Genomic DNA, 26,588 nt, shown 5'->3' with positions numbered 1-26,588 from the left:
ATGTTCGGGCAATATATATTGTACATGATTGTATATGGCTATCTCTAATTACATGGAGTGAAGAAAATGGAAGTGTTACATCCCTCTAGACCCCGTGAACAGCACAGGTAGTCGCTGCGATGTCGGGGCTTCAACTGCACGGCAAATTACCTCCTTCCCAGCTTCCACCGGGCAATCCGCTCTTGGATCTCCTCCCAGGGGAAAGGACGGAGCTTGTAACCCTCCAACTCGCCTTCCTGCAACACAACGGTGGGCCTGCCAGTGCCACGGCCCTTGTTCTCGACAAGACCACCAAAGACTTCCCGAGCAACCCGGCGCAGGTCCTCCACAGTCAGAGCCTCAATGTGCGCGCACATTTCCTTGACACCAACCTTGCGGCCGTGCACCTGGACCTGGCGTCCGAGGTCCTCCAGTTCCACCATACGCGACTCTAGGTTCATGAGGAGCGAAGAGCGAAGCTGGTTCTTCGCACGGTTAACCTCCTGCGGCTGCAGGGCTTGGTAGCCAGTGTCGAGAGTGAGGGCCTGGAACTCGCGGCACATGACCTCCAACATCTCGGTAGTCCGTGTCGGGCTGCAAGATGCGGAGATACCGAAGATTCCGCTATCCGTGTAACTGTGGTTGAACGCGATACAGCTTTCGACCCATCCGTGCTGGTTCAGCACGTTGGTGTAGAGACGCGAGTACATTCCCTTACCGGGACCACCGGCAGAGAAGGAACCGCCACCTCCAAGGAGTGTTTGGAGGGTTGCCAGAGCATAGATATCAGGGTTCGAGATCGGAAGGGCCTCGAAGGCAAGGTGGATATGGCTCAGCCGAGGCAGCATGGGGTTTGCAGGGGGAGGAATCGGAGGAAGAGAGAGAAAACCACCGGTGTAGTGGGAAGGACGGTTGAGATCTAACGTCGACGACTGCACCAATGATGGGTCAAGCGGCGACGTGGCGGAATTCTGCGAGCCAGAGCTGGAGAGGTTCTTCAAAAAGGGAAGCTTGGAAAGGAATCCCGACTTGGGGGAGGCTGCGGTAGTAGTTGTGGTGGATGACGGAGTGAACTGGGGAATGGTGGGCACCTGGCCCTCCTCAGCGGCGGACTGGGATTCAGACAAAGTAGTCTCGATGCCCGTGCCCGAGAGAACAGGACCGTCCGTCTTCTTGTGTGTCTTCATATCACCAAAGTACTGCTCTGTAAGCTTGACGGCCTCAGCGTGCGGCACACCAGCAAAAGCGACAACCATGCGCTCTGGGTTGAAAAAGGTTTCACGGTATTTATCAACCACCGCTTTGTTGATCTCGCCCAGCCTCTCATGCGGGCAAAGCAGAGGGTTTCCCAGTGTGTTGTCCTTGTAGGCCGCGGTATGTACCAGCTCGGGCAAGATGAGCTCAGGCTTGGACCAGATCTCTCCAATCTCATACTCAGCCGTAGCCAACTGCTGAAGCACTTCTTCTTCTGTGATCAGAGGATCCCGGATAGTCTCAGCCAACAGTCCCAGAGTCGTCGGGACAGCGGAGTTGAAACTAGCAGACTGGTACATCAAGGATTCACGAGAGGAAGCGCACTGGATATTTCCTCCAAGGCTCTCCAAAACCTCAAGCATTTGATCACTGGTGTGCGACTTGGTCGACTTGAAAGCCAGACGATCCATGATGTGGCTCACACCCCGCAGACTCTCATCTTCATAGCGAGATCCGGCATCGACGTAAACTCCGACACCAGAGAAGGGCCCAGGCAGGGATTCCGTAGCGACGCGGATACCGTTGGGCAAAGTGGTGATCTGATCAAGCTCGGCAGGGTCCTACACAGTGGAAAACAAAGTAGTTAGAATTAATCCCAAGTCCGACCAGAACCATCAAGTCAGATTCCCTGCATTGGAAGAACTTACCTTGGAACCGTTCTCATTAACAGTAGCAAAGCCTCTAGACGCGGAACGAGGCACGCGGGCAAGAGGCTTTGCGGACTCAACGGCCCGTAGTACAGAACGGCGCATATTGACAGATATGAATGGATAAAATGGGCCGAGAGTTCTCAATTCAATATTGCCCTCTTTCCCGGACGGCGTGAAAGCTGCGGCGTTTCCGGAGATGTCGTCGTCACGCCGGCGCCCGCAAGGATTTGGACTCAGATCGCTTATCTAATCACCACAGGCACGGCGCACGACGTCAGACTTGTCTGTTTGCACAAGCAGGATATGATGTCTTTGGATTGACGAATTGCTTTCCAATTGGGGTTGTTTGTCTTGTAATCACCCGCTCCGTTTTTTTTGTATTAGATTTCTACAGAGCCTGAGTCATCGGTAAAACTTGTGATTTCCTACTTGCACCTGGTTAGTAATGGCAGATCTAGAATCGCTAATTGAGTAATGCGGACAAAGCAGAGACCCCATCGACCCTCGCCACTGGAAGAAGAAATAGTTCATTATCTAGTTCTATAGGCCGTGAACAAACATTCTTAGCATGGCATACTGCTTTCACTCTAAGCTTTTCCCAGACCATCTATTGAGGGAGACCTTACTACGAAACTATGGGTGCGCCGCAGCCCAAGCGCGGTACCAGTCAAGGCACGAGGCATTGGCCACACTGGCACCAATCTTGATGTTAAGACCGCACAGGATCTGCTTCACAGCGCTTTCAACTTTCTTGCCGTTGGATGTCACTGGAATCTCGGGGCAGACGTCCACAATACCAGGGACATGACGAGGGCTGAGCTCTTTGCGAATGGTCGCTTGGATGCGAGTTGCGAGGTCAGGCGGCATGGTTGTTGGAGCGTCACCAGACGATGCCAGCTTCACGAAAAGGACGACTGTTTCATCGGTGTCAATTCCATCCCGCCGACGCCCGATACACAGAGAATCCTCCACTTCATCTGCGAAATGTTTCAGAAGAACATTGTATATCTCGGCGCTACCGAACCGAACGCCGGCTGGCTTCAGAACCCCGTCACTGCGACCTAGCATCACTACACCTCCAGTGTAGGGTTCCAGACGCACGAAATCACCGTGGTGCCAGATTGTCGGCCCGAAGACGTCAAAATAACTCTTGCGGTATTTCTCCGCTCCTGTCGGACCGGGAGGCCAGAATATGACAGGCTGCGCAGGAAATGGCTTCGTACACACCAGATCGCCGGCCTCACCGGAAGTAGAAACGTCATTGCCAGCGTAATCGTAGACTGAAACAGCCATTCCCAAGCAGCGGCACTGGATCTCTCCCTTGTAGACAGGTAGTATGGGACAACTGCCGCAAAATAGCGACAAGATATCGGTCCCGCCGGTGATCGAACCCAGCATGAGATCAGCCTTGATAGACGAGTAAACGTACTCGAATGTAGACGGTGCTAATGGAGAACCCGTACTGAAAATAGCTTTCAGTGTTTTCAAGCTTACTGGACGGTGAGGGTGACTGGTTGGATGTAAGGAAGCCTGCTCTAGCATGGATAGGTATTTGGCAGAAGTTCCGAAGTGCGTGATTTGCAGTTCGTCAATCAGGCGTGGCATTGCCATTTCACCCTTCCCACCTTCCGGGTCGAATGGCCGAAAAGGGGAACCATCATAGAGCACAATGGTAGCGCCACTGGCAAGACCAGAAACAAGCCAATGCCACATCATCCAAGTAGTCGTCGTGAAGTAGAACAAGCGATCTCCGGGACGAAGATCACAGTGAAGCACATGTTCCTTTTTATGTTGCAGCAGCGTTCCCAGTGCACCATGGACAATTGGCTTTGGTGCCCCTGTAGTACCTGAGGAATACAAGATGTAGACAGGGTGTTCGGGTCCCAGACTTGCAAAATCCAGAGGGGCGGAAGGGTTGCTGGCCGTAGAAAGAAATGATTTGTAGGTAAGAACCTTGCCACGTAGTGGTACCAAGAATTGAGGGTCCAATTTGTAGGACCGGATTGTCTCGAAGATGACGAGAAACTCCAGGTTCGGCAGCCCCGGCACGAGTTCACGCAATTTAGCATCGGTCCCGTGCACCTTCCCGTTGTATAAAGATGCATTGTCGGCGAACAAGATCTTCGGTTCTATTTGCTTGAGACGTTCTAGCACTGCATGTACGCCAGTATCAGGCGAGACGCCTGTCCAGAAGGCGCCAATTGATGCCGTTGCCAGCATCGCCACAACAGTGTTGGTATGATTACCAAGAAACCCTGCCACACGGTCTCCTTCCTGCAGACCCGATTGCTTCAGCGAGTTGGCACATCTGCGTACGCGGTCGCGCAGCTCCTTCCAGGTCACAAATTCCCGATCCGCTTCCGTGGCAGCGATTATCGCAACCGCGTTCTCATCAGGAGACGAAGACGGATACAGGAGGTTCTCAGCAAAGTTAAGCCTACTCCCCTCGAAAAAGTTGGGACGAGGAAAAAGTAGTTCGTCCGTGCTCAGGACCTATAAGGCAAATTAGCCATCATATATCAAAGGAGACAAGCACTAACAGCAGCCGTTGTGTTGCGCTTCGAAAGAGCGTATTCGTATACTCACACGGTCATATGACTTATGGGCCTTGATGGAAGTATATTTCCATACATCCTCCCAGAACTTGGCGGGCTCAGAGACACTCCACTGCCAGAGATCGTTGTAAGTGGACATGGACAGGCCATGCTTGGCATTGGCGGATTGGATGAAATCGTAGATTTGGGTACTGCAAGGGCTCGAGTGTCGCCATAGTTCCTTGGGCACCGTATCGTCGCTAGACCTAGTCATTGTGAAGGATTGTTGATTTGTACCAGCAAATGATGACTGCGAATTTGCTGATCTAAACTATAGGTGTACGTAGTAGACGGTGGTACGGAGTGCCAGAAGGTTGCAGTCAAAGTGACCCGAGGTCCTTTCGTCCTGATAGAGTTCAAGCCTTTGTGGCCAGTGGTTCGTCAGTATTCGAGACCTGATTTAATCATACGGCACTTGTTCAATTGCAGATACCTTCCAAACGTGAACAAGGAAAAGGATTCAAACTGCAACGAGGACTTCCTTTCAGGCTGTTGTGCGTGCTAGGGTGGGTGTCCCGATCTATGTACGGAGTACCCCGGAGCGGAACCAAGGAAGCCGGGGACGGAATCTGCAAGGGGATTTCCGCGGTGGGCAGACAATCGCCTGGAATCAAGTGGGGATACAGTGGGTGAAGATATAACTATAGCATTGGAATTGAAAGTCCCCAGGCATCTATTAACACGTTTGTCTATCCTATTTGCTGGTAATCATCCATATATTGTGGGGTTGGACTATATCAATCAACCACCCGTCTTTCGTTCGGAAACTTGAGCCGTGACCAGGGTCTCGCCTGAGGCAGAAACATGTACGCTGCAACCTGCAGTCTGTAAATGCGAAGCGATTGATGCAAGAAATTAATAAATAAAGTGCTTGGGAGAAACTAACTAGCGGTGAAAATCCAGGCTGTCAGATTACCGGCATGAATGGCAGTTTCAAGGTGCTTCTGGTGACTATCACCTTGCGTTGCCCCTTTCTGGGATAAGGGAAAGTCAAAATACTCGATAGAATCCAGGCGTGCAACGAATGAAAACAAATCGAGGAACTTGCAGAAGGGTCCAGGGGCGGCGGGTATGATTACCGTCAGAATACCAGTGGCTCAGCTACTGGGAGGGTGCACGGATAGTGTAGAACCAGCAAACAATACCGCCCTGTGACAGTGTTCGATGGGTCGGGGGCTCCACTTCCCACCCGTAACCCCATCGTCATTTGCAAATCTCGCCAGCGAAAATTGCGCTTTTTTCACCCCAACCAAACCCTACACAGTATTGCTTTCACTTTACAGTACGCAAGCCTGAGCTCCGCTTCGATTCTTAGCCTCGTACCTTGTTTGGTGCCATTATTCATTACTATTCCCTTTGAGGCTGTTTTTTTCTTCTTATTCGCGTCACAAAATCCCATTATTCATCTCACTCCAATCTGTCTTCTTCCCGTTATTCGACCTTCGGCGCTCTTCGTCTTCCCTTTCCGACCTCTTTCCCAGCACCGACCCTTTCCCTCCTTCGCCAACCTTCCAACCTACAAAAGGTCCTGCTTCTCTAACGGTTAATCTGGTCGATTGATTCCCTTTGGCTTAGGGGTCCCGACAGATCCCGTCGTCGAAGGGTTCCGTGCCCTCTGCTACTGTTCCTCCACGTGCGAAGGTACGTGACCGATTAGCCCCCGGAGTCTCCGGAGTCTCTCAACAAAGACTCTTCCCTTTTTCCTCCCCCCTTAGACCCCTCTTCTCTTTGCTTCTTGTCATCTGAGTCCCTGTCTCTGCTTGCGACCACAATCCTTCGGTCGCTAAGCCGTTCTATTGTCGCTCTCCCCGCCTGGTGAAATGGTGACTGACACTCGACTCCGCCGTGTGTAGGTGACACCGAATCATTGTCATTCCCTTTTGCGCTGGAGTAAAGGAGGCCAGATCAAAGGAATACGCTGCCTAGAAGCAAAAGTTCGCTAGTTACCTTTTTGGTAGTGCTTGCCGTACTTAATTGCTCAAGAGCCGCGGCAGAAGCTCCTTCATTTCCTCGGTGCTGCACAACCTTGCTCGTTCCTGTCTAGCTGTTTCCTTGCGATGCCTCGTCGCGCTGCTAGTTCTTTCGTCAACGACCCCTCCAACGTTCCCTCTTCTTCTCCTGCCTCCGCAAAGGGTGGTATCGCCATCAAGGCGTCCGCCGTTAAACCTAACCGCCTAAGTCAGCTATTTTCGACCTCTCCTAAGTCCAAGGCCGAATCTCAGACTGCGCAGGCCGCTGTCCAATCGGCCAGTGGAATCCTGAACTCTAGTACTGCCACCCCGCCCATCAGTTCAGCCTCTCTGTCGCTGCCTACAATTTCTCTCTCCACTGCCACTGCGGATAATCCGAACATGGACGAACCACCAACCACTCTCTTTCAGCCGCCTTCGCCCGAAGAGGCTCGTCGCCTGGCTAAGCAACATGCTCAGTTCGGCCCCATCGGCCACCATAGCCACCGGTACACCAGTCAGCATCCCGGTGGTACATTTCCGGAGCCTGTGATGGACGAACCCCCGTATTATTACCTCCTCACCACCTATATCAGTTATCTTATTTTAATCGCTTTCGGTCATGTGCGAGACTTCTTTGGAAAGCGCTTCCGCGAAGAGAACTATCGGCATCTTAAGCCTCAAAATGGATATGGCGCCCTTAACAGTGACTTCGACAACTTCTACGTGCGCCGTCTCAAATTGCGAATTAACGATTGCTTCGAACGTCCCGTCACTGGGGTTCCTGGTCGCTATATTACCTTGATCGATCGGGCCACGGATGACCACAACAAGCACTTCCACTTCACTGGAACGACCACTGACACCTTGAACCTGAGTTCATACAACTACCTTGGATTTGCTCAATCCGAAGGTCCCTGTGCGGACATTGCTGAGGATTCGATTCGCAAGTATGGTATCGTTTCCCCCAGTACTCGCGCTGAGGTTGGATCGCAGGATCTTCATGTGGAGGTAGAGGACTTGGTCGCCAATTTCGTTGGCAAAGAGGCTTCTATGGTTTTCTCCATGGGCTTTGGTACCAACGCGAACATCTTCCCCGCTCTAGTGAACAAGGGCTGTCTTATAATTTCCGACGAGCTCAATCATGCCTCGATCCGGTTTGGTGCACGTCTTTCAGGTGCTTCCATTGCCATGTTCAAGCACAATGACATGCGGGATCTGGAGTGTAAACTGCGCGAAGCTATCAGCCAAGGTCAACCCCGTACCCATCGGCCGTGGAAGAAGATCTTGGTTGTCGTTGAAGGGCTCTATTCCATGGAAGGTTCCATGTGCAACCTCCCTGGACTGGTCATGCTGAAGAGGCGCTACAAGTTCCACCTGTTCGTTGATGAGGCCCATTCCATTGGTGCCATTGGTCCTAAGGGTCGTGGTGTTTGTGACTACTTTGGAATTGACACCAGCGAAGTTGACATTCTTATGGGAACCCTCACAAAGTCTTTCGGTGCCAACGGTGGATACATCGCCGCGGATAAGGCAATGATTGATGTGCTTAGAGCGACCAACTCTGGTGTTTTCTATGGCGAGGCTCCTGCTCCGGCAGTTTTGGCGCAAATCATGTCGGCGTTGCGGATCATCAACGGCGAACTCATCCCCGGTCAGGGTGAAGAGCGACTGCAGCGTTTGGCCTTCAACTCACGGTATCTCCGCCTGGGCTTGAAGCGTCTTGGCTTTATAGTGTACGGCCACGATGATTCGCCGATCATCCCTGTTCTCCTTTTCAACCCTGCCAAAATGCCCGCCTTTTCCCACGAAATGCTAAAGCGGAAAATCTCGGTCGTCGTCGTGGGTTATCCTGCTACGCCGCTGGTATCTTCTCGTGCCCGTTTTTGCGTCTCTGCTGCACACACCAAGGAGGATCTTGACCGCATCCTAACAGCTTGCGACGAAATCGGCAATGTCCTGCAGCTCAAGTTTTCGACTGGCATCGCGGGAGGTGCCCTGCCGGAGGATGCGATGCCCCCTCCGGAGAAGGAACAAGAGTTGCGTCGCAAACGCAACTCCAAGATCATTCCTCCTAGATGGCAGATTGAGGATGTGATCAGACGAGGCGTTCAAGATGTCAAGTCGCCACTTTATTAGTTGGCCGTTTACTGGTCTCTGATCAACCTGCCTTCTGCACCACCGAACCACGTCGATGATTTTCGACAATGTTGTCGCACATATGTTCGGAAGGTGCCCACCACATGAACCAGATCCATCCGATACTGGTCACGCCGCGTCGCTGGTCGATTCGCGGCTATCCCATCCATTTCCCGTGTATCATTAGACAATCCTGCGGTTGTCATGCTTATGTTTGACTTTGGCTCCTACACGCACTACAGAACCGAAACCCAAAGAAGACCATGAATCCCCCAAGCACGGCAAATGCGCCGTAGTCCCTTAAACCCGATTGCACATTGCTTATCACTTCTCTCAGGCCCACGAGTCATGTCATCTCGCTGTTTCAAGTGAATAAACGACCATGACTCGCGTGCCAACTGTTTTCTTTTTTTTCTTTCTTTCTCTTCTTCAATTCACATGCTTCCTATCCCACACACCCCTATTCTGTTCTTCCCCTCCCCCTTTGTCCCTTCTTTCATTATTAACTTATAGATATTACTGCTGATTCGATCCCCCTCACCAAGTGCTGGAGGGCTGGGACCAGAGTGAGCCACTTGCGACTTATTGTTCAAATTAACATGGGGCCATGCAAACTGTACCTACATAATGAGATTGATGAGAGAGAAGAGAAGTCGGAGAGAAGAGGAAGAAAAAGGGGGTGGTAATGAAATGGACTGAACACACATCACACACAACTGGGCCCGGCGATTCGCGGTTGGGGCACCCACATTAGCGATTATAATTAGATGACTGTTAATATTCTTTTCATGAAAATTTTGATATTTACCACTTGATCCTTGTGATGCATTCACCCGATGTTTCCTCTTATAATAATAGTAGTAGTAGTAGTAGTAGTAGCTTAGAAGAGATATCGTGTCAACTGCTCAATTATGGTCTATGCTGGTAGTGAACAAAGACAATTGATCTATCTATCGATGATGAAAATCTAACGACAGTAGCAGTATGTATATGTATGCCAAAGCGTGCTCTACTACATCTTCAATCCAGAGCAAAATAAGGCAAAAGCAGTGGTCTATATATGCCATTGCTGTATGTATGCATCTAGTATGTATTGATGGATAAAAGAGAATGCCATGTATAATCCAGGCGAATCCAAAACCCATCCCCGAAACAAAGAATAACCAAAAGCGCCGCCCAAAGAGACCATCCTGTAAGCAAATGCTATGTATGCTCGGCTAAGAATCAAGTCTTCGTCTTGGTGAAGAATATCTGAAATGAAGAACTCCAGTTCAACCGCCGCAGGTGATCGCTAACGCCAAAGAAGCAGCCAATAGGAAGATATGAAAGAAACACAAGGTCTATTCCCGGTGCATGGGGAAAGGAAGCCATAACGTCGTAATGAATAAATCATGTTCGCCTGTTGGATGCAGGTGCCTGACCTGGGTTGTGTCGGGTACCGGTATGCAGAAACCAAAAAATAGCGACAAGTAGGGTATAGTAATACAGAATGAAATCATAATCAAACTGTACCGTATCTCTCCCGCTCGTTCTGCAGGAGAGATTGGTTCTCTTCTGAAGAGACAGGAGCATCGGAGCGAAGTCGTCGCGCAGGGGACACTGAGGGGATCCAGCCTCTCATCCAGCCCCGAACGCGGGTCCAACGACTACGTCCGTCTTTGGGGTCTTCAACTTGCATGATAGACTCGTCATCTCGGGTTCCGTACATGAGGAATTGCACACCCATGAGCCCGTCAAAGGCAAGCACACCGAAGGCGCCAAGGAAGAAGGGAGTAGCTCGGGTGACCCATTCGAGGCGATCATTGCCATCTGCGTCGGCCCAGCCACCACCCCCATAAGCAGGGAAGTCATACCAGGCGTTGGGATTGGTAAGAAGGGAGGCAGAGTAGAAGAGGTTCCCGCAAAAGGCAGCCATGAATAGTAATGGGGAAAGGCCTGATGTGCTCTTCCGGCAGTAGTTCTTGTATAGTTGGGGCGGCCGCGAGCCAAGGTAGAGGAATGTTGACATCCAGGAGATGATCCGGCCGAGGATCTCGAGAGTCTTCTGCGAGGATTCGGAAGTTGTTTGCGGCTCTGTCGGGGCAGCGTTGGCCACCACGGCGCAAAGCATTGATGCAAGCAGCAGAGTTCGTGGTGACCCAATTGGGAGGCTGGGGCCACTACTGGATCGGGTAATCGAGCGCTTAGAAGAGCTCAGTTTCTCATTGGAGTAAGATGGAGATTGCCCGTTGGAAGTTGGCATGGCAGGCTCCTTCATATCTTTCACATCTTTGGGATTTGAAGGTAAGGGAGACTCGGTAGAATGAGGGGCGTGATCGGAAGAGCCGTTGTCGGAGAACGAGACGCCTTCCAAGACACTACCCGGGGGCTGATCATATTCCGAATGAGAGAGGGCACCGTAGCCATCATACTGTCCTTTGTAGTGTGTGTACCAGAAGTATTGAAAGACCAAAGTCACGTCAACGCAGACATAGTAAGCAGCCACGATGACCTGCCAGCCAGCCTGCTGGGTGAGCAGGGCACCGAGAAGATTACTAGTATCACCCAAACACCACTCCACGAGAAAGAACAGCGACAAGCCAGCCGTCGACTGGATTTGATAGTTCTTGTATATTTGTGGGAGCTGGGCGAAGAGCCAGGACACGATGCTGAGGGTTCCGAGAACGGAGGAGACGAAGGCTAACGGTGTGGGGAGGCAGATGTGGAGGTAGGAGGACACGGCCGCGAGGAAGGGAGTTGTCGGTTCACAGTGTTGCGGGAGCACTGCATGAATCTGTTGTAAGAGAGGAGGAGGCATGGCTATTGCTTGTGCGGAAGTCTAATATCTGTGTGTGACCTGGAGAGACAGTAGAGGTATCTTGGTTGTTGGAAGTATAGGACGTGTCTCTGTAGCGGTATGAAGGAGGAACGCTAGATAAGGGCGATAAGACGAACAAAAGCGAAGAAGCCCGAGAATATATTTGGTGATGGGCAATCCCGTCAGCAGCGAGAAGAAAGACGGGGGAAGGATATGAGAGAAGATGAAGAAGGAAGAAGAGAGAGAGAAAGAGAAAGAGAAAGAGAGAGAGGAAGGAGAGGGAGGTAAAGGCATGCGCGACAAGGGAAGGGAGTCAGTCAGTCAATCAGTCACACTTGGCGGCCTCGAGATCGAGTCACGAGTTGATTTCTGGGGCTGAGGATGGAGGATGATCCCTATCGCCGCCTGCTGATTGGCTTTCCCCCAGAGGCAAAGGGGACGGAATGGAGCGGACTCCGTTCGGCAACAATTGGTGAATTTACACTAATTTGGAACTATCTTGACTAACGCCAATCAATAATCCTCATCTTCATTCCGGATCTGCTGGTTTATCCGCATTGGCATCATTGCAGATAATGAGTGATGACTCTCTCTCTCTCTCTCTCAGCTCGCTCTTCTCCCCCTCTTTCCGGTAACCATACCCCTTTCCAAACCCCGGAATTATCCTCTGGTCTGCCTACTTCTGCGCTTCGGTCGGCTGTTCACATTCCCACTGCATTCATCGCTCAAACTCTCCGAGATTAAGTCAGACTGAGCGTGGGGTGACACGGGCAATACTGAATGATTGCCGAACGGAAGAGACCATGATAGACTTTTTTTTACTCCGAATCACAGTCTTGCCTTCATCCCATGGATGCGAAGACGCCTTTCCAAGGCAGACCCCGAAACTTCCCAGACCCGCCTAAGACAATCCCCGGTCAAGATCACGGCTGCCCCGCGAGTCCTGACCCACACTGTTTATTGAAGGTTAAATCCAGGCAAAAGCACAGACAGCACCGTCGATTGCAACCCTAAGCTCCTGCTACGATAGGCTACTCGTTCGGATTTCAAACAATACATACTTCACTGCACTCTCTGTTGAGACATACATAGCTCGGGTTGACGGATGGCCTATTTCGGCCTGCATCTTGTCTCGGAGATATCAGGGATGTTTTCGGCAAGGACCGCAAAGGGACACTGACGTAGCAGAGAGCAAGTGAAGCCTTATCTCACTGGACTGTCTCGTTATGATTGCCAAGCAGACAGACACAAGAAATAACGGTGAGAGATATAGATATGGAGCATATCGGTTCTCCGTTCGTAGATCCGCTAGCATCTCCCCTACCAGCTGATTAGACGCTTATCTCCACGATAACCCCCAGCCCACGCTATCTATAAAGATACTCATGATCATCTGACTTCCATCTATCTTCACTCAGCTTGAGAATGATCTCAACGTGCACACCATTACTTAAGAAATTTCAAGGGCAAACATGCACGCGATCAACTACTCAAAATCTCAAAAAATCCCGCCTCACCGCCTAATCACGATCTCACGATCGAGGCGCGTAAACCAGGATGTGGATGGCACTAAAACATGCAGGTACAAGGGTCCCCTTCGTCTTGGTGATTAGACCCTGAACTGTCGCCATAAGTTAACATCCGTCATGATGTCAATCATGAAGTCTGTAAATAATCATCAAATTAGCAGACTCAACTGTACTACACTCATTCTTTACTATTCCAGTTCACACCCCTCTATCCCCAAACCCAACCAAGAGAGATAACTACCACTGCAAGACGTCAGAACTATAACACGCCTTTATATACCCTCATCATCACAACCTACCGTGAACCTAATAACAGCCATCCTAAAATAACTCTGTACATCGCACAATCCCGCCATCAAGTCACACCATCACAAGTAGCCAAAGCACCCCACACTACCTATCCCACCACTTCACATTCACCAGCACCAGCACCTATCCACAATCCACAATAGACCATCTAGAACCCATCCAGCCCTCTCATTCAATCTTCAATCGCGTCCCAACGCGTCACGAACCACCTTTCCCATTGGCCAGCACCCAGAAAGTGGATTTTGGCGATTCTTTCGACATCCAAGATGGCCCGAGAATATTATTGGCTTATTTGCGTGGTTGAAGAGTTGTGGATTGTTTCTGGTGAATGAGAGCTAGCTGGATTAGGGTAAGTGGGATGAGGGGAATAGTAGAGATTAGATGAACTGATATTGATTCATCTTTCTGGGTGAGATCAGTTGTGGGAAGGTTCTGTTGGTTGTGTAGGGTAGGATAGGATACTTATGGATGAGGTTCCTTGTGTATTCTGGAGAATATTGATGAGTACGAAGTATATCAATTGAATAACCGACTGTCTCTATATAGCTAGTAATCCATGGATAGTAAATAGAAGCGTGAACAGATACAAAGAGGGTATCAGCATCCAATATCCAACATCACTCACTGCACGAGAACATCCTAAAACATAATCATAACCCATAAATCATAACTCATAACTCATACCTCATAATACCCCCCTACCACTCCTCCTCCTCCTCATATCGACTCCGACTCCGACTCCGATGTTCATGTCCATGTCCATGATGATGGTGATGGTGGTGATGGTGATGATGTCCATGTCCATGTCCATGACTCGACGACCGCCGATAATGATTACTATGATATCTCGTATATTCCGTCTCGCGATCATCATCAACCTCCACTTCCTCGACCTCTTCATCACTATCACTCTTCTTCATCTTATTACTAACGAAGTTCCCTAGGATCGCACCCCCAACTGCACCCAAGAGTCCATGGTCTTTCTTATGTCCCAGATAATACCCCGTCGCGCCGCCCAGGACAGCTCCACCGAGGCTGCGCTCGCCTTCTTCTTCTTCTTTACCGGCAGCAGCACCACCACCAGCGGTGGTAGGATCATTATCGTAGGCGCGGGATTGCTGTTGAGTCTCCGGGGCTGGAGGAGCAGGAGGAGGGGCTTGCATTTCTGCGGCGGATTGGGCACTATTTGTCCCCCGCTGTGGTCAATAACACATAACCATATACATACAAAGAACGCGATATAGATATAGAATGCGGCAGAGGTATGGGAACAGACTAATACTCAGCATTACTCCCCCTTCGAACAAGCGGCTCGTAGCCCGGTGCCAGACGATCGGGATCATATTGCGGCACAGTAGCATTAGACTCATTGTTAACATTGTTGAGATTGGTATTGCTGCTAGCAGCCTGCGGATTCCATTGTGTCGGATAAGACCGAGGAATCTGGCTCACGTCGTACTGAGAACTATAAGCGGGATCTTGATTCGGCAGTGCATGCTGGTTGTAGAACTGTTGCGGTTCGTAGTCGTATCCTGCGTGCTGGTAGACGCCGTCCGGGGGAGAGTAGTATGGAGTCTCGCTGTTTGGGACGGATGAGGGGTATGGTTGTTGTTGGTGGTGGGGGTAGGGGTCAGTCATTTTTGGAGGTATGGAATTTGCGATGGATGGAATAGGTTATTGTTGATCTGGTCTGATTTGGGAATTAATCTATGGTAGGGAATGTTGGTATGTATGTATGCAGTTGCAGTATAAATGACTGTTATATTCGGATAGTATATGGATGTCTTGTGAAGATGATCAGCTGGGGCTTGCTGCGGGTCTGGGTGGTGAGGGACTGGCGGCTGACGGGGGTGGGTTGCAGGTGACCGTGCCGCACGACTCAGCCTCGCGAACACATACGAACTGATGACTCGGACTTGGCGACAGGGTGGCCTGTTTTTACGCGGTCGGGCCGGCCTTGTTTGCTTTGGCTGGAGTGGAGCGCTCCTACAGGGCTATTGTCTTCGTGATATTCTTGATATTGCGTGATCTATCACGTAGGTTCACCAACAAAGCGGTGTGCTTGGCTGAATGCAATAGTTGATTGATGAATAACGAACATGTAGATCTAACATCACTTCATGAAAAGTCGGGGAAAAGAGCACGAGGTAGTGGAGGCATGTAGTTAGGGGTATCCCAGCAACTGTAGAAGGTGGGCTTCAAGACAGAAAACATACAAGCAAGGAGAAAAGAGACGGCTCGCAACACTAAAAGACTGAAGCATGCAAAGTAGAAAGTGAGAGCGAGATCAAGGTCAGTTATGACCGATCACCACCTGTCGGGCTGAATGGGTCGCTCTATGCAAGTGACAGCGCAGGTATGATCAAGTCCCCGAATGAGAGACGGATTGAAAGAGGGACCATAACATAGGCCAACCAAGTTCATGCGTCCAGCACATTGTTAGCCCCTGGCGAACGGAATGACCAGTCCCCTTGGAATTTGCGCGAATAACCGGAGTTGCAGATGTGACCAGTCTAGTGTACACCAAGTACCCGAGTCTAAAGACCTGCTTATTTGCTCGCCGCACTCCGCGTCCTCCGGCCTACCCACTCAGCGAGCATCGCATCCAGCTGGCTGGTCATCTCCCTTAGCCTCTTACTCTCTTCCTTGAAGAGACAGCCAGTAATCGGGTGGTCAGGACCGGCAGGCGGGATGTTAGAGTTATCGTGGACAATGATAAATAGATCACGGATGTCGTTCTCGTCATCCAAGTACGACCGCAAGCTAGCATCGCTCCAAGTCGGTGTTCCAGCAGACGCAGTCTCAAACGACGCAGGTACGGCGTCGATGCCTCGGTGGTCGCTGTCACCAGCAATAGGAGATAAAGGCGGGGACACCGATGAGACCGAGTGTCTCCCAGGGGATGGCAGGCCTGCCACCAATCCTGGTGTAAGAGGTGAAACCGGCCCTTCCAGCGGAGAACCGCTGAGGGGCGAGTCTAGACGCTGGGGCTGGTAGTTCAACACCTGCTTCGGCGGGAATCTCTGTGGAGGAGACGCCACAGAACGTTGTTGAGAATAAGTGTTCTCAGACATATCCTCCTCCCAGGTTTTCTGTATGTCAGTGGACGGGTATTCCTGGTGATCGAGTGGAGTCAAAGCCGGCTTCTTTGAAGGACTCGGCACACGGGCAGAAGACAACATAGCTTCCTGGCTGTCGTCAAAAGGCCCCAGGGGAGGAGATGATGGGATATCGTCATCCTCTTCCGATGTTACTTGTCGGATGGTTTGATCCTTCGAACTCATGACTGGTCTCGGCTCTTCTTTAGCATCGACGGGACTTTGAAGACCAGCTTCCTGGATTATGTCTTGCCTAGTTGGAGACATAGCCGAAGGGGGTTGCCTCTGCAACTTGCTGGTCTGTCTCTGCACCACCAAGGGTTTGGGCGATCGAGCAGACTCGGGAGAGGACAAAGAATCCGACGATGTCTTCGGTTGTGGGGATGTCCGAGACAGCTCCGTTGAGGTCTTTTCCGCTTCATCCGTGTCCTCATCGTTAGACTTGGTCTTCTTATCTTTCCTTTTGAACAGACCGCTGAGCATTCCTGGCTTCTTGTCTTTGCGTTTCTTGTCATCCTTGTTCTTGTCAATAGCGCTGAGCGCCTTGTCGATCGCCTCCATGCTGCCGCGACTCTGCTGACTGATTAATTTTCACAAAGACAGAGGTAATGAGATATATGCTTACCTCTTTCGCCTCACCGGATGAGTTCTCATCCCGAAGCAGGTTGGGTGTCAGAGAGATCTTCTTAGTTTCAACAGTATCATCCTTGAAGAAGGAGTCTGTATTCCGCACAGTGCCATTTCTGGACCTGCTGACAGCATTGTCCGCTGGAGACTGTTAGCTTCCATTCTGTGATCCCTGGAGAATGTCCTCACCTTCCGTTTCGAATATTTCCTGGCTGGACCGCTGTTTGTCGAGACCAGCGCTGTCAGGCTCTTGCACTTCCTGGATGTCGTCTTCTTCGAATCCTCTATCCTTCGACTTGGGCCTGAGAGGCTTGACGACAATGTCTTCATTTTGACCATCCTGTAAGTGATCCGCATCCTCACGGGCCATATCTTCGTCTTGGAAAGAAATATCGTCGTCCATTTCTTCTTCGGTCGAGTATTCCACATCAGATGCTTCGATGTATGTTGGGCTTGTGAAAGTAACGGTCTTTGCATTTCTGCGGCGCATTGCTTTCTTCAGCGGATTCTTTGACTTCTCCAAATTGTCGCCAAGCATTGTTGCGGACAACTGATGACATTAGAAAGAACCATGGACTCAAACCATCAGCACTTACATCTACGTTTCTGTGTTTATTCAGTCTTGCCAACCTCTCCGTGGGCGTCTCAATGTGTTCGGCTGGCAAGTAACCTACCGGATAATTAGCTGATGTTGTGTAACACCGAGGGGTAGCCTACCAATACTGCCATCCTTCACGATCCTAACAAGCCACCAGTAGCTGTTGCTATCGTCCAAGAGAACCATAGTATCACCCTTCGCCGCATTTGCTTGTCCGTCAACGGTCGCAAAAAAGTTGTGAAGGGCATAGACAAATTCAAAATCGATGTCCTCTGGTCAGGGTCAGTCATGGTCCAGAGCTAGACGGCTGAGGGCAAAGGAGATGTTTGGATCCAGGCGGATTGTGTGACACGCGATGTCTGCATATTTCCCGAAAGAACCAAAAGAGGCGGGACGCACCGTCATCAATCGATGGAGAGCTTGAGATCTTGTCCATGAGATCGTCGTCCATCATGTCGTCGCTCTCCCCATCCGCAAGATCGCCTTCCTCGGAACCAACAGAATCACCCTTGTGATGGTGTCCCAGCTCGTCCACTTCCTCAATATCATCATCGTCATCGTATATATCAATCCCATCGCCGTATCCAGCTTCCGGATGGCCGTCTTCGGCGCCGGGACCGTGCATCATTTCGGATTTGGTATCCTCGTCCGCATGGCGAAGGGTTTGCTCCTGGTGAGGAGCGACCCCAGATGAGTGAGTAGGTTGTCGCGTGTGATCTTTAGCTGAAGGAGCGTTTTGGTCTTGGAGGTCAAGGGTGTCTATCATAACATAATCCGGGTCAGCAAGGGCGGAGACGGTATACGGATCGGCAACCATGTGCTGGGAGTAGACGTACCAGCCCGTACAATCCGTGGCCTCGCCATGTTTGCTACGTATCTAAGCAGTCACAACTATGGATTTGAAGGGAGCGTCTCTCAAGATTTCCGCACGAAGGCACGACTTATGGGATCACGGGCATTGGAACCACGTGGTAACGCAACTGGCCGCTGCCCGACGTCCGGGTGGGAACGGTAAGGGAGTGTGAAGATATATTGGAAAATCGAAAAAGGAGCGAATTCCACTGGAAATTCTAGCTGCGAAGGATGTATCGACGCGAAAGAAGGAAGGAGACGCCAGGAACAGCAACGGCGGGGGTGGGTACTTGGGCGTCCGACCAGGCGACGAGGGTTCAGGCAACAAGGCGAAAGAAAGACTTCCAGAGTGACGCAAAGACGAAAGCAAAAGCGAAGCAATAGGAAACGATAGCCAAAAACGCCGATGTTTTGGAGAAGTGAAGCTGGTGCCCAGAACCGAGTCAAGAAACCAAAGGCCGGACGAGTTCCCCGGACTTTCTGGATTGTTTGAGACAGTCCCGAAAAAAGGAGGTCTCTAAACTGGTTGCTCCAAACAAGCGCCCCTTGCGCGCGCTTATCCACTTCCTACCAAAGAATGGCGCTCAGGGCCCGTGCCTGGCCCTGCAGCTGACTGGCCACGCGCCAACGCCGTCTTAGGTAAGTGCATCTAACCTGAAGGGGTTAACACGATTGGGTAGCTGAGGTAAGATGATGCTTGAATAGGGCTCAGGGCATAGGGCCAGGGCGACAACATCAGGTGATGGGGGCGAGATGGGCGAATTGGCAGGTGATTAAGTGGTTCTGGAGTCACGGCGGCCTCTGACTGGCGGTGGATGGTCGATCCCTCCGTCATGAACGACGCCGTGTACCACCCAAGCTGCACTGCTGATTGGTCCAGGCTGTCCCCCACTTACGTCTGCTGCTCCGACCCTTCAATGGAACCCTTCAATTCAGCTCCGTCATCACCCGATATCGCCCTTCGTTCACCATTTTCGTCCCTGGTGTCTGACAATTTTTCTTCTTTCTTCCCTCCACAGCTGCCTAGAAGCACGCCGTTTGTTTTCCTTCTTCTGCCTAACTCCATCCCACTGCCTGCCCTATCATCCCTAGTATATTAATCTTGTTCTATTTTAGTGTTATTTCTCCATCTGACTCACTGCACTTTTGAGTTTAGCTCCGCTGTGGGATCGGGACCCTCCGATAAGTAGTAGCAGTACGGAGTCGATAAGATTACAAACGGTCTCTCCCGCCCACTCCTCCTTCTACTCCTACTCCTCTTACTATTCATTCACTCCCCCTCTTCCTTATCTTCATGTGCAAACTTCGAGTCATCCGCAAACCCCACGACAGTTAGATCGTGGCCGTCTGATCCTTGACGCCCTTGGATATTACTTTGCTCTCTCTCCGAGGGCATGGCTCAGACTGGGAGAAACAACGGGTTGGTTGGGTTGAAGCTAGAGACATCCTTTCACCATTCGCCGAGACCCCGGTGGCGGGGTGATGATGGAGGCAGAAGAGCGTCGGATCAGGGAGACGGTATCGAGGGCGATCGTACAAACATCTTTCACGATTATCACGCACCCCGTTGCGGTACTGATGAAGACAACAGTGCTTTGAGTGGTCTGCACTCAGCGACACCCCCCATCTCCGTTCCCCGTCATGATGATTATCCCAAGCAAGATGTCACCTTTCCTCACAAGCCAGAGGATGTCCAAGCATCATCTCCGCTCGACAGCTTTCTTCAAGAACGCCGCCCTTCCATCAGCTTTGACGCCGCCCTTGACTCTGGCCGACGCCGACCGCTAGAGGATCCCTCCTCTCCAAGAGGAGACGTGAGGAGCCGCACTCAACGGTTCCAAGCAAAGAGTTCGAGCTTGAGGAATTCTTTGCCTCTGGAAGATGATGCTGACCACAACGGAAGACAGGTGGGACTCAGTTCTAGCCTCAGGAGGCAGCAGGAACGACGAGCCATCCCTACCGGGATCGCTCGCGACAGTTTCCCCGAAGAAAACGGTGCCATCCCATCTGATTATGAGCATCCTACTTCTCTCACGTCTCTATCTACTGCGTCTCCTATCACGGAGGAGCTGCGAACCCCTCCAGAAGGGTCCCGGGGCATGTTATCGTCTCCCATCTGCGTGGCCTCGCCTATGCAGACGTTCGCCTCGCTTGATGATCGCAGCTCCTGGTCAGGCAGTGTCATGACTCCTTTCGGAAGTAAGGCACGAGGCCTTCGCGTCTCAACCCGCCAGAGGTCTCGCAGATCTACTGCCTCGAGCGGCAAATCTCCAGCCAGCATGTTTTTGTCCATGTGGAGCGCGGGTGGTGACGAGCCGGCCCCTCAGCCAGATGATGAGGGACAAATGGTCGGTACTGAGTATGTCCTTGGCAAGCAGATAGGATTTGGTGGATTTAGCACAGTAAAAGAGGCCTACAAGGTCGAGGAAAGTGGTAAGACAAAACGGCTTGCCGTCAAGATTGTCAAGAAACAAGTCTCTGGACGGAGTGAGAAGGAAAATGATGAGGTTCAAGCGGAGTTCGACCACGAAGTGCGAGTTTGGCGATATCTAAGTCATCCGAACGTACTGACGTTGGACGCGGTTTACGAGACTGACTACGCCACTTTCTGCTTCACCAAACTGGCTATCGGCGGCACTCTCTTCGATCTTGTGCGGCAAAACCGCCGCGGATTGGACATGACACTAGCCAAAAAGTATGCGTACCAGCTCGCGTGTGCCTTGAGATACCTCCACGAGGATGCTCGAGTTGTTCATAGGGACATCAAGCTGGAGAACTGCTTGTTGGATCCTACTGAGTCCCCTGATGGGACGAAGACATGTACGCTCGTTCTTTGCGATTTCGGGATGGCAGAGTGGATGAACTCGGACAATGAGGACGCATCACCTGATCCTTACGATAACGCCGCCGACCGTCCCCCGCCTAAGACCATCGGCCCTGCTGGTTCCAGTACCAGCGTCGCGGGAAGCTTAGAGTACGCTTCCCCAGAACTCCTTTCATCGACGAATGGAGTTATCGATCCTTCGGTGGACATGTGGGCATTTGGCGTCATCGTGTTCACGATTGTCGTCGGATCACGACCATTCCAAGATGCTTTTGCTCCACGGATTCAATCAAATATCCTCAGTGGAAATTGGAATAAGCATGCTGTAGTGGGTGAAGAAGCGGATCCTCAGCTTCGCCAGGACAGAGAAGATGCACTGGAGTTGATAATGGGCTGCTTAAATATGAACGTTGAAAAACGGTGGTCGATCCGCGACGTGCTGTGCTCCCGCTGGTTGCGCGAATTTATGGATAATGCAGAGAGCCCTACGGAGTCGGCATGGAAGCTGTAAAGGGCTTCATTCGTTGCAGTGCCTTAACGCATTATATTCTTTCTTTCTTCCCAGTCTATCTGATTTCTTCTACGAAGGGACTGGGAATGTTGCCTTACGAATGACCGATGATCATGACTGGCGCTTTTATGATACTGACGAGCGCTGGTGTTTCCGGAATGTTGATCATCTAATGATACCCTCTTTTCAATGTTGGCAGCGTTCTGATATATTTGAGTCTGAAATTTTTGCTTTAGCGCATTTCGGTATACCTCTCTACTTTGTGTTCTTTGTTATAGGCATTTCAAAACGTGGTCGGGGACATTCTTTGGGCAAGAAGAGGGTCTGGTTTTGGTTTGGTATCGCATCTTCTTTGACTTCACCTTTCCATTTGAGACAAATCGCTTCTTCTCATGGTGACAAGGCATGGCGTTGTTTCCGTTTCAAGCGACGAGGGTTTGCGAACAAAACGTGTCATTTCTCTATTTCTTATATCATCTGTATTACCTACCTATATCCGGACGGTCTTCTTGCTTGCTGAGAGGTTCTCTGGCTTTTTGGGGTGTCCAGTCTCTTCTCTTTTTCTCAGGGCATTTGCTTTCTTGACATATGAGCGGCATTCTGCTAGTATGAATGAAATGAACAAATGGTGGTGGGAGAGGGACTTGTATCTAGCTGAGATTTCAATCCACTCGTAGCTAAACCTATGATCATGATTTAAGGTAGACGTCTGTAAGAAGGATTAATGTATGTAATAAGAGATTGAAGAGTGAGTCAAGCCTAAATGTAATGAAACATATCCACAAGCATAACATAACATACAAGCATATTTATACAAGAGATAATATAAACCAACAAAGCACTCAACAAAACGAAACCACAACATCATCTATCTATCCCTTCACAAATCCAACCCCCACCCCCCTACCGAAGAAAAAATCATCACCAAAGCCTATTCTCAGGCAAGACCTTCTCCTTCCTAACACCAGCAGCCGACTTCCTCTCCACAGGCGACCTAAAGAACAAACTAGGTCCCTCCATCGGCTTCAACAAATGACTCAAGTACCCCCTATGCGCCGGATCCCTATAATACTCAATATCCCTTCTCTTAGTCGGATCAGGCAACCTATACGAATATCCCATCTCCTTCATAACCTTGGACTCAGTAAGGGCTTCCCCATCCTCCGCCACGGCCAACGCCTCACTCCCACTCTCCTTAGTCCAAGCCAAGGACACAAACGGATGCATCTCGCGCTTCATGATCCTCGCAATAGCAGACTTGGTATAGAACCTCGTCGTGACGGATCCACCCGCCGCCTCGACAGCCGCAATCGCAGGCGCAGACGCCCTCGACACAACGATATGAATCGGCTGCTTGAGCACACTGTCGACGGGAACCTCGTGGTCATCCTTCTCCACGCCCCGGCCGAGAAGCTTCACGCCCTCTTTGGTCTGGTGGATGCAGCGGGATTGGGCGAGTTCGCGGACCGTGATGGGGCGCGTTGGGTCAATCCGGCCTTGGTCGATCCAGGATTGAATTCGGTCGAGGTTCACGGGGGCGAGGTCAATCGAATGCCTGTTTCATTATTATTATCATCATTAGCATAAATTCCTCTCTACACGTAGTGAAAAATCTCTTTCCAGTAAAAAAAAGAGGATAAAAAAAAAAAAGAAGGGAAGAACGTACACATTATTAAACCCCCTCTCACCATGCACCACAATCTCAGGCGTCTGACCACCATTAAACCCAGCGGGGACTTTGCCATGCTGCTTCTGACCCTTGTGACCTCTTCCGGACGTTTTACCCTTTCCGGAGGCAGGACCCCGACCTCTTCTGATGCGCTTGTTGTAGGCGCCCTGCGTATCGGAGAGCGAGGCGAGGATGTGCGCGTTCCGGCTTTGTTGGTGGATAGTAATAGCTGCTTGGGGGAGGAGGAAGGCGGAGAGGAGGTTCGTTGTTGTAGTGGCCATTGGCCGCTGCCATTGGAAGGGCAGCAATTGGAGCCGGGGTGGCATGGTGCGGTGCTGTTGCTGTGGTGGTGTGGTGTTGATGGTTTGAGGTTCTTCCGCGGACAAAGATCTTTCGTTTTCGGGTAGTGAGAGAGGGTTGGGTTGATGCCTGAGGTGTGTATGGGATGGGTCGGTCGGGTCGGAGCGGAGGATTGGTCGGGCCGGGGACTTGAGCAGGTACTACTTTCTACAACAGTACGCAACGATTATTACTGGATGTAGGTGTTGTTTTGTTTGTAGGAGGAGGAGTGAAGTGATAATTAATTGATTGCTGGTGTATAGTGATCTTCTGTGTATGTGTAATCTATGGAGGTATGTCTGGTTTGGAGACTGATGGTCAGTATTTCTTTGGTTATGCTACTAAGACCTGACGGACTATATCTCACCGCTTAATTTGTCCGTAAGAATTTGTTAGACGGAAGCGGTGAAACCAAGTCTTTAGTATTTGTTTCTCTACTAGAGGCCTATTACTGAGCAAAGGTACTGTGTTGTGTAAGTTTTATATATTTAATATATTGAGCAGGCTTAGCCCGCTAGATCGATCGGTGATCGATCTGTAATGCAATGCAAATAGGTGTTAACGTACAGATACCACGCCATACCCATGCTTCGATAAATCAATCAGAATCCCTCCCATGGCCAAGTATGCAAACATATCCTTCCCAATACAAAGGCCATCTATAAATGCCAACGCCGTCATAATGCTAGGTCATAACACAGAGTGAAGAAAAGTTTTGTACAGTATACACAAGGGGGCAAACATGAACGACAAGTGTGCGAGACAAGCAAATGAGAGAAAAGAATGCGAGCTTCTTCTCGTAAATCGTCGTAAAAATCTAGTCGTAAAAAGTGTCTTTCGATAACGGCAAGTCATCTAATAGTTTGGGGTGGTGTGGAAGATCGGTTGCGGGAAGTGTCCATGCGGCCAAGCCTCAGGGTGCGAATATGGCAGCAAGCCCGTCTTCCGCTCAGACTTGCCAAGCGGCTGGTAGTGCATGTGCTCAAACGGGATGCGCTGCTGCTGCATAGACGTCGACGGAGGCGGGATCAACAACGTATTGACACTGCGAACCGGTCGGTAAGGCGAGTTTCGGTTTGCCAGGAAGAAGGTAGGAGAGAGGTGGTTTTGAGGAGTGTGAACGGAGTATGCAGAAACTGCGGGCGAGATTGTGCCCGATGTCATTGCAAACGGGCTGTTGTGGTGTCTGCTAGGGTCGGGCAGTGAGATGGATGTGTTGTACATTCCGTTGGCCACAGGTCCAACGGCAGTAGTAGGAACCGACGTCGCAGGTGGCATCTGCGGAACCCAGGTCGCAGAAGGGTTGTAGACCGGGGGCATGACTCGACCGGAGGGGTTAAGTTGAGACAACGCCGGCATGGTAGGGGGAAGGCTGTGAGATGGGAAGTTCGGACGGGGGAGTCGCGAGATCGGTTCGGACATGGCCGGAAGGTGAGGGGGAACACCGGAGGACGTGAGAACCGGAGGCAAGGCCGGGATGCTCGTGAGAGCTGATGATGGTGGAAGTGACGGCATTGAGGTGAGCATGTTGTTTGGCATGGCTGTCCTCTTCGCTGGTGGCTCCTCCAGTGGCTCCTCACGGGACCGCTTCCGAGAGCTGGTGGCCGGTGGCAAGTCGCTCGGGAGCTGAGGTGCGCCAGTGTATGGCACGGCATTCATAGGCATAGCCCAGGGCTGCGAGCGGAGAGGATCGGATGCGGGAGGCGATGGCAACTTTGTCGAAGGTGACGGCAACTGTGCCCGAGGAGATGGCCCCAAAGTGGGCGACACATTGAGGACTGGCGGAGTAGGGTATTTCTCGTTCTTTTCGGAGGCTCGAGGTGCCTTGTTGAAGTAGTCCGTGAAAAGCCCGAGTTTGACGTGCCACTCATTCCATTCCTCTTTGGACACGAACAGGTTGTAGCGAATGTTGCTGAGGAACTCCACCTCCATGATGTGGATCTCTTGGACTGTGATCCCCGAGACCTCTGCCCATGTCTTGTTGGTGTATGTGTTATCGTCGAGGACTAGACTCTGTCAGTTCTCTGTCCATAACCATTTCACGAGGGAGTGACATACATTTGTTGCCCAGCATGAGGGCAATGGTCATCAGCCGATACTCACTGCCTTTCTTTCCCCGCACACCCGGGTTGAACTTCTTCAACCGGTAGACGAAGAGCAGTGCCAATAAGATGACATTCTGGCTGACCTGCGTAGTTGACAGGATGTTTGTCACCCACTTTTGGAACGCAACAGCGGGAACTGCTTCTGGTGCAAGCGATGTGGTCGGGCCGAGGCGGTCCTCCACGGCCTTCAGTTTCGCGGTACTTTCGAACCAGAAAAGGCACGTCATCTACTGCCCAGTCAGTATCTTAGATCCAGGATGGTAGAAGAACCCAGCTTACCTGTGCTGCAAATTCAGCCAGGCTGCCTTTGCTGTTGCTGATAGACGAAGGAATCTGGAGATACGACGCAACACCATTGGAGCTGCTTTTCTTCTGAGACTCTCGTTCGGAGGTCATGGTATCCTTGGTCGGCGCTTGGTATTTCGGCTGGGACGAAGAGACCGCTCCGTTCGATACATCAGAAGACATGCGCGTATAATCAGACACCTTGGAATAGGGTGGAAGCTGATATCCATCGAGCTTGCCGCCATAGGAAGACGTTGGCAGAGCGCTGCAAGCGGTGACGCTATTCATATCGTTCGGAGGGGTAGGTAGACCGTCCCTGAAGGGAGCAGTCCAGGTGTAATCGGAAACTTCTGAAATAGCCTCAAGAGGTGGTTTCCTTGCGCTGAGCGAGCCTTCAGTCCGCGAGGAAGGAGCTATAGTAGGAGTGATCGGGTGGAGGGCGGGGAGATACGGCTTCGTTGAGAGGATCGGGAGAGACAT

General features: G+C 51.1%; 9 protein-coding genes across 9 annotated transcripts; 2 read left to right on the top strand and 7 right to left on the bottom strand.

Moving 5' to 3' along the window:
• Positions 1 to 6: 6 nt before the first annotated feature.
• Positions 7 to 2,062, bottom strand: BO83DRAFT_375573 (mitochondrial-processing protease subunit alpha). The gene is made up of 2 exons (XM_025530488.1): positions 1,881 to 2,062; positions 7 to 1,793 (listed from the first exon to the last, which is right to left on the bottom strand). The coding sequence occupies exons 1-2, from the start codon at positions 1,983 to 1,985 to the stop codon at positions 147 to 149; spliced, it is 1,752 nt and encodes a 583-aa protein (XP_025391795.1). The 5' UTR covers positions 1,986 to 2,062; the 3' UTR covers positions 7 to 146.
• Positions 2,063 to 2,399: 337 nt separating this feature from the next.
• On the bottom strand, positions 2,400 to 4,956 carry BO83DRAFT_434727 (acetoacetate--CoA ligase family protein). Its single transcript, XM_025535826.1, has 2 exons — positions 4,470 to 4,956; positions 2,400 to 4,376 (listed from the first exon to the last, which is right to left on the bottom strand). Exons 1-2 carry the CDS (start codon positions 4,689 to 4,691, stop codon positions 2,517 to 2,519), a joined length of 2,082 nt encoding a protein of 693 aa, XP_025391794.1. The 5' UTR covers positions 4,692 to 4,956; the 3' UTR covers positions 2,400 to 2,516.
• Positions 4,957 to 6,205: 1,249 nt separating this feature from the next.
• Positions 6,206 to 8,875, top strand: lcb2 (putative serine palmitoyltransferase 2). Its single transcript, XM_025526433.1, has one exon. It carries the CDS (start codon positions 6,535 to 6,537, stop codon positions 8,563 to 8,565), a length of 2,031 nt encoding a protein of 676 aa, XP_025391793.1. The 5' UTR covers positions 6,206 to 6,534; the 3' UTR covers positions 8,566 to 8,875.
• Positions 8,876 to 10,066: 1,191 nt separating this feature from the next.
• Positions 10,067 to 11,362, bottom strand: BO83DRAFT_385760 (PQ-loop repeat-containing protein; the record flags this gene model as incomplete). The annotated part of the gene is made up of 1 exon (XM_025532636.1): positions 10,067 to 11,362. The coding sequence occupies one exon, from the start codon at positions 11,360 to 11,362 to the stop codon at positions 10,067 to 10,069; it is 1,296 nt and encodes a 431-aa protein (XP_025391792.1).
• Positions 11,363 to 13,820: 2,458 nt separating this feature from the next.
• On the bottom strand, positions 13,821 to 14,838 carry BO83DRAFT_375568 (uncharacterized protein; the record flags this gene model as incomplete). The annotated part of the gene is made up of 2 exons (XM_025530487.1): positions 13,821 to 14,382; positions 14,477 to 14,838. The coding sequence occupies 2 exons, from the start codon at positions 14,836 to 14,838 to the stop codon at positions 13,899 to 13,901; spliced, it is 846 nt and encodes a 281-aa protein (XP_025391791.1). The 3' UTR covers positions 13,821 to 13,898.
• Positions 14,839 to 15,749: 911 nt separating this feature from the next.
• BO83DRAFT_423985 (SH3 domain-containing protein) lies at positions 15,750 to 18,387 on the bottom strand (the record flags this gene model as incomplete). Its single annotated transcript, XM_025535135.1, has 7 exons — positions 15,750 to 16,871; positions 16,924 to 17,066; positions 17,115 to 17,475; positions 17,522 to 17,595; positions 17,643 to 17,795; positions 17,923 to 18,282; positions 18,360 to 18,387. The coding sequence occupies 7 exons, from the start codon at positions 18,385 to 18,387 to the stop codon at positions 15,750 to 15,752; spliced, it is 2,241 nt and encodes a 746-aa protein (XP_025391790.1).
• Positions 18,388 to 19,489: 1,102 nt separating this feature from the next.
• On the top strand, positions 19,490 to 21,870 carry BO83DRAFT_175460 (serine/threonine-protein kinase). The gene has a single exon (XM_025526432.1). The coding sequence runs from the start codon at positions 19,770 to 19,772 to the stop codon at positions 21,708 to 21,710; it is 1,941 nt and encodes a 646-aa protein (XP_025391789.1). The 5' UTR covers positions 19,490 to 19,769; the 3' UTR covers positions 21,711 to 21,870.
• Positions 21,871 to 22,431: 561 nt separating this feature from the next.
• On the bottom strand, positions 22,432 to 23,749 carry BO83DRAFT_375564 (mitochondrial 54S ribosomal protein uL15m). Its single transcript, XM_025530486.1, has 2 exons — positions 23,377 to 23,749; positions 22,432 to 23,265 (listed from the first exon to the last, which is right to left on the bottom strand). The coding sequence occupies exons 1-2, from the start codon at positions 23,703 to 23,705 to the stop codon at positions 22,632 to 22,634; spliced, it is 963 nt and encodes a 320-aa protein (XP_025391788.1). The 5' UTR covers positions 23,706 to 23,749; the 3' UTR covers positions 22,432 to 22,631.
• Positions 23,750 to 24,573: 824 nt separating this feature from the next.
• On the bottom strand, positions 24,574 to 26,588 carry BO83DRAFT_305139 (putative mucin; the record flags this gene model as incomplete). Its single annotated transcript, XM_025527251.1, has 3 exons — positions 24,574 to 25,724; positions 25,777 to 26,050; positions 26,103 to 26,588. 3 exons carry the CDS (start codon positions 26,586 to 26,588, stop codon positions 24,574 to 24,576), a joined length of 1,911 nt encoding a protein of 636 aa, XP_025391787.1.

The sequence above is a fragment of the Aspergillus eucalypticola genome (assembly GCF_003184535.1).
Source record: "Aspergillus eucalypticola CBS 122712 chromosome Unknown BO83scaffold_4, whole genome shotgun sequence".
In the NCBI taxonomy this organism is placed as follows: domain Eukaryota; kingdom Fungi; phylum Ascomycota; class Eurotiomycetes; order Eurotiales; family Aspergillaceae; genus Aspergillus; species Aspergillus eucalypticola.
This window is presented reverse-complemented; position numbering and strand designations above follow the sequence as displayed.

Bases quoted from the DNA above. Each gene is read 5' to 3' on its own strand.
- BO83DRAFT_175460 (XM_025526432.1), top strand. From the start codon at position 19,770: ATGGCTCAGACTGGGAGAAACAACGGGTTGGTTGGGTTGAAGCTAGAG.
- BO83DRAFT_375573 (XM_025530488.1), bottom strand. From the start codon at position 1,985: ATGCGCCGTTCTGTACTACGGGCCGTTGAGTCCGCAAAGCCTCTTGCC. The intron at 1,794-1,880 runs GTAAGTTCTTCC...TCCACTGTGTAG, and splicing joins TTAATGAGAACGGTTCCAAG to GACCCTGCCGAGCTTGATCA.
- lcb2 (XM_025526433.1), top strand. From the start codon at position 6,535: ATGCCTCGTCGCGCTGCTAGTTCTTTCGTCAACGACCCCTCCAACGTT.
- BO83DRAFT_434727 (XM_025535826.1), bottom strand. From the start codon at position 4,691: ATGACTAGGTCTAGCGACGATACGGTGCCCAAGGAACTATGGCGACAC. The intron at 4,377-4,469 runs GTGAGTATACGA...TTTGCCTTATAG, and splicing joins CCCATAAGTCATATGACCGT to GTCCTGAGCACGGACGAACT.
- BO83DRAFT_375564 (XM_025530486.1), bottom strand. From the start codon at position 23,705: ATGCCACCCCGGCTCCAATTGCTGCCCTTCCAATGGCAGCGGCCAATG. The intron at 23,266-23,376 runs GTACGTTCTTCC...ATAATGAAACAG, and splicing joins GAGAGGGGGTTTAATAATGT to GCATTCGATTGACCTCGCCC.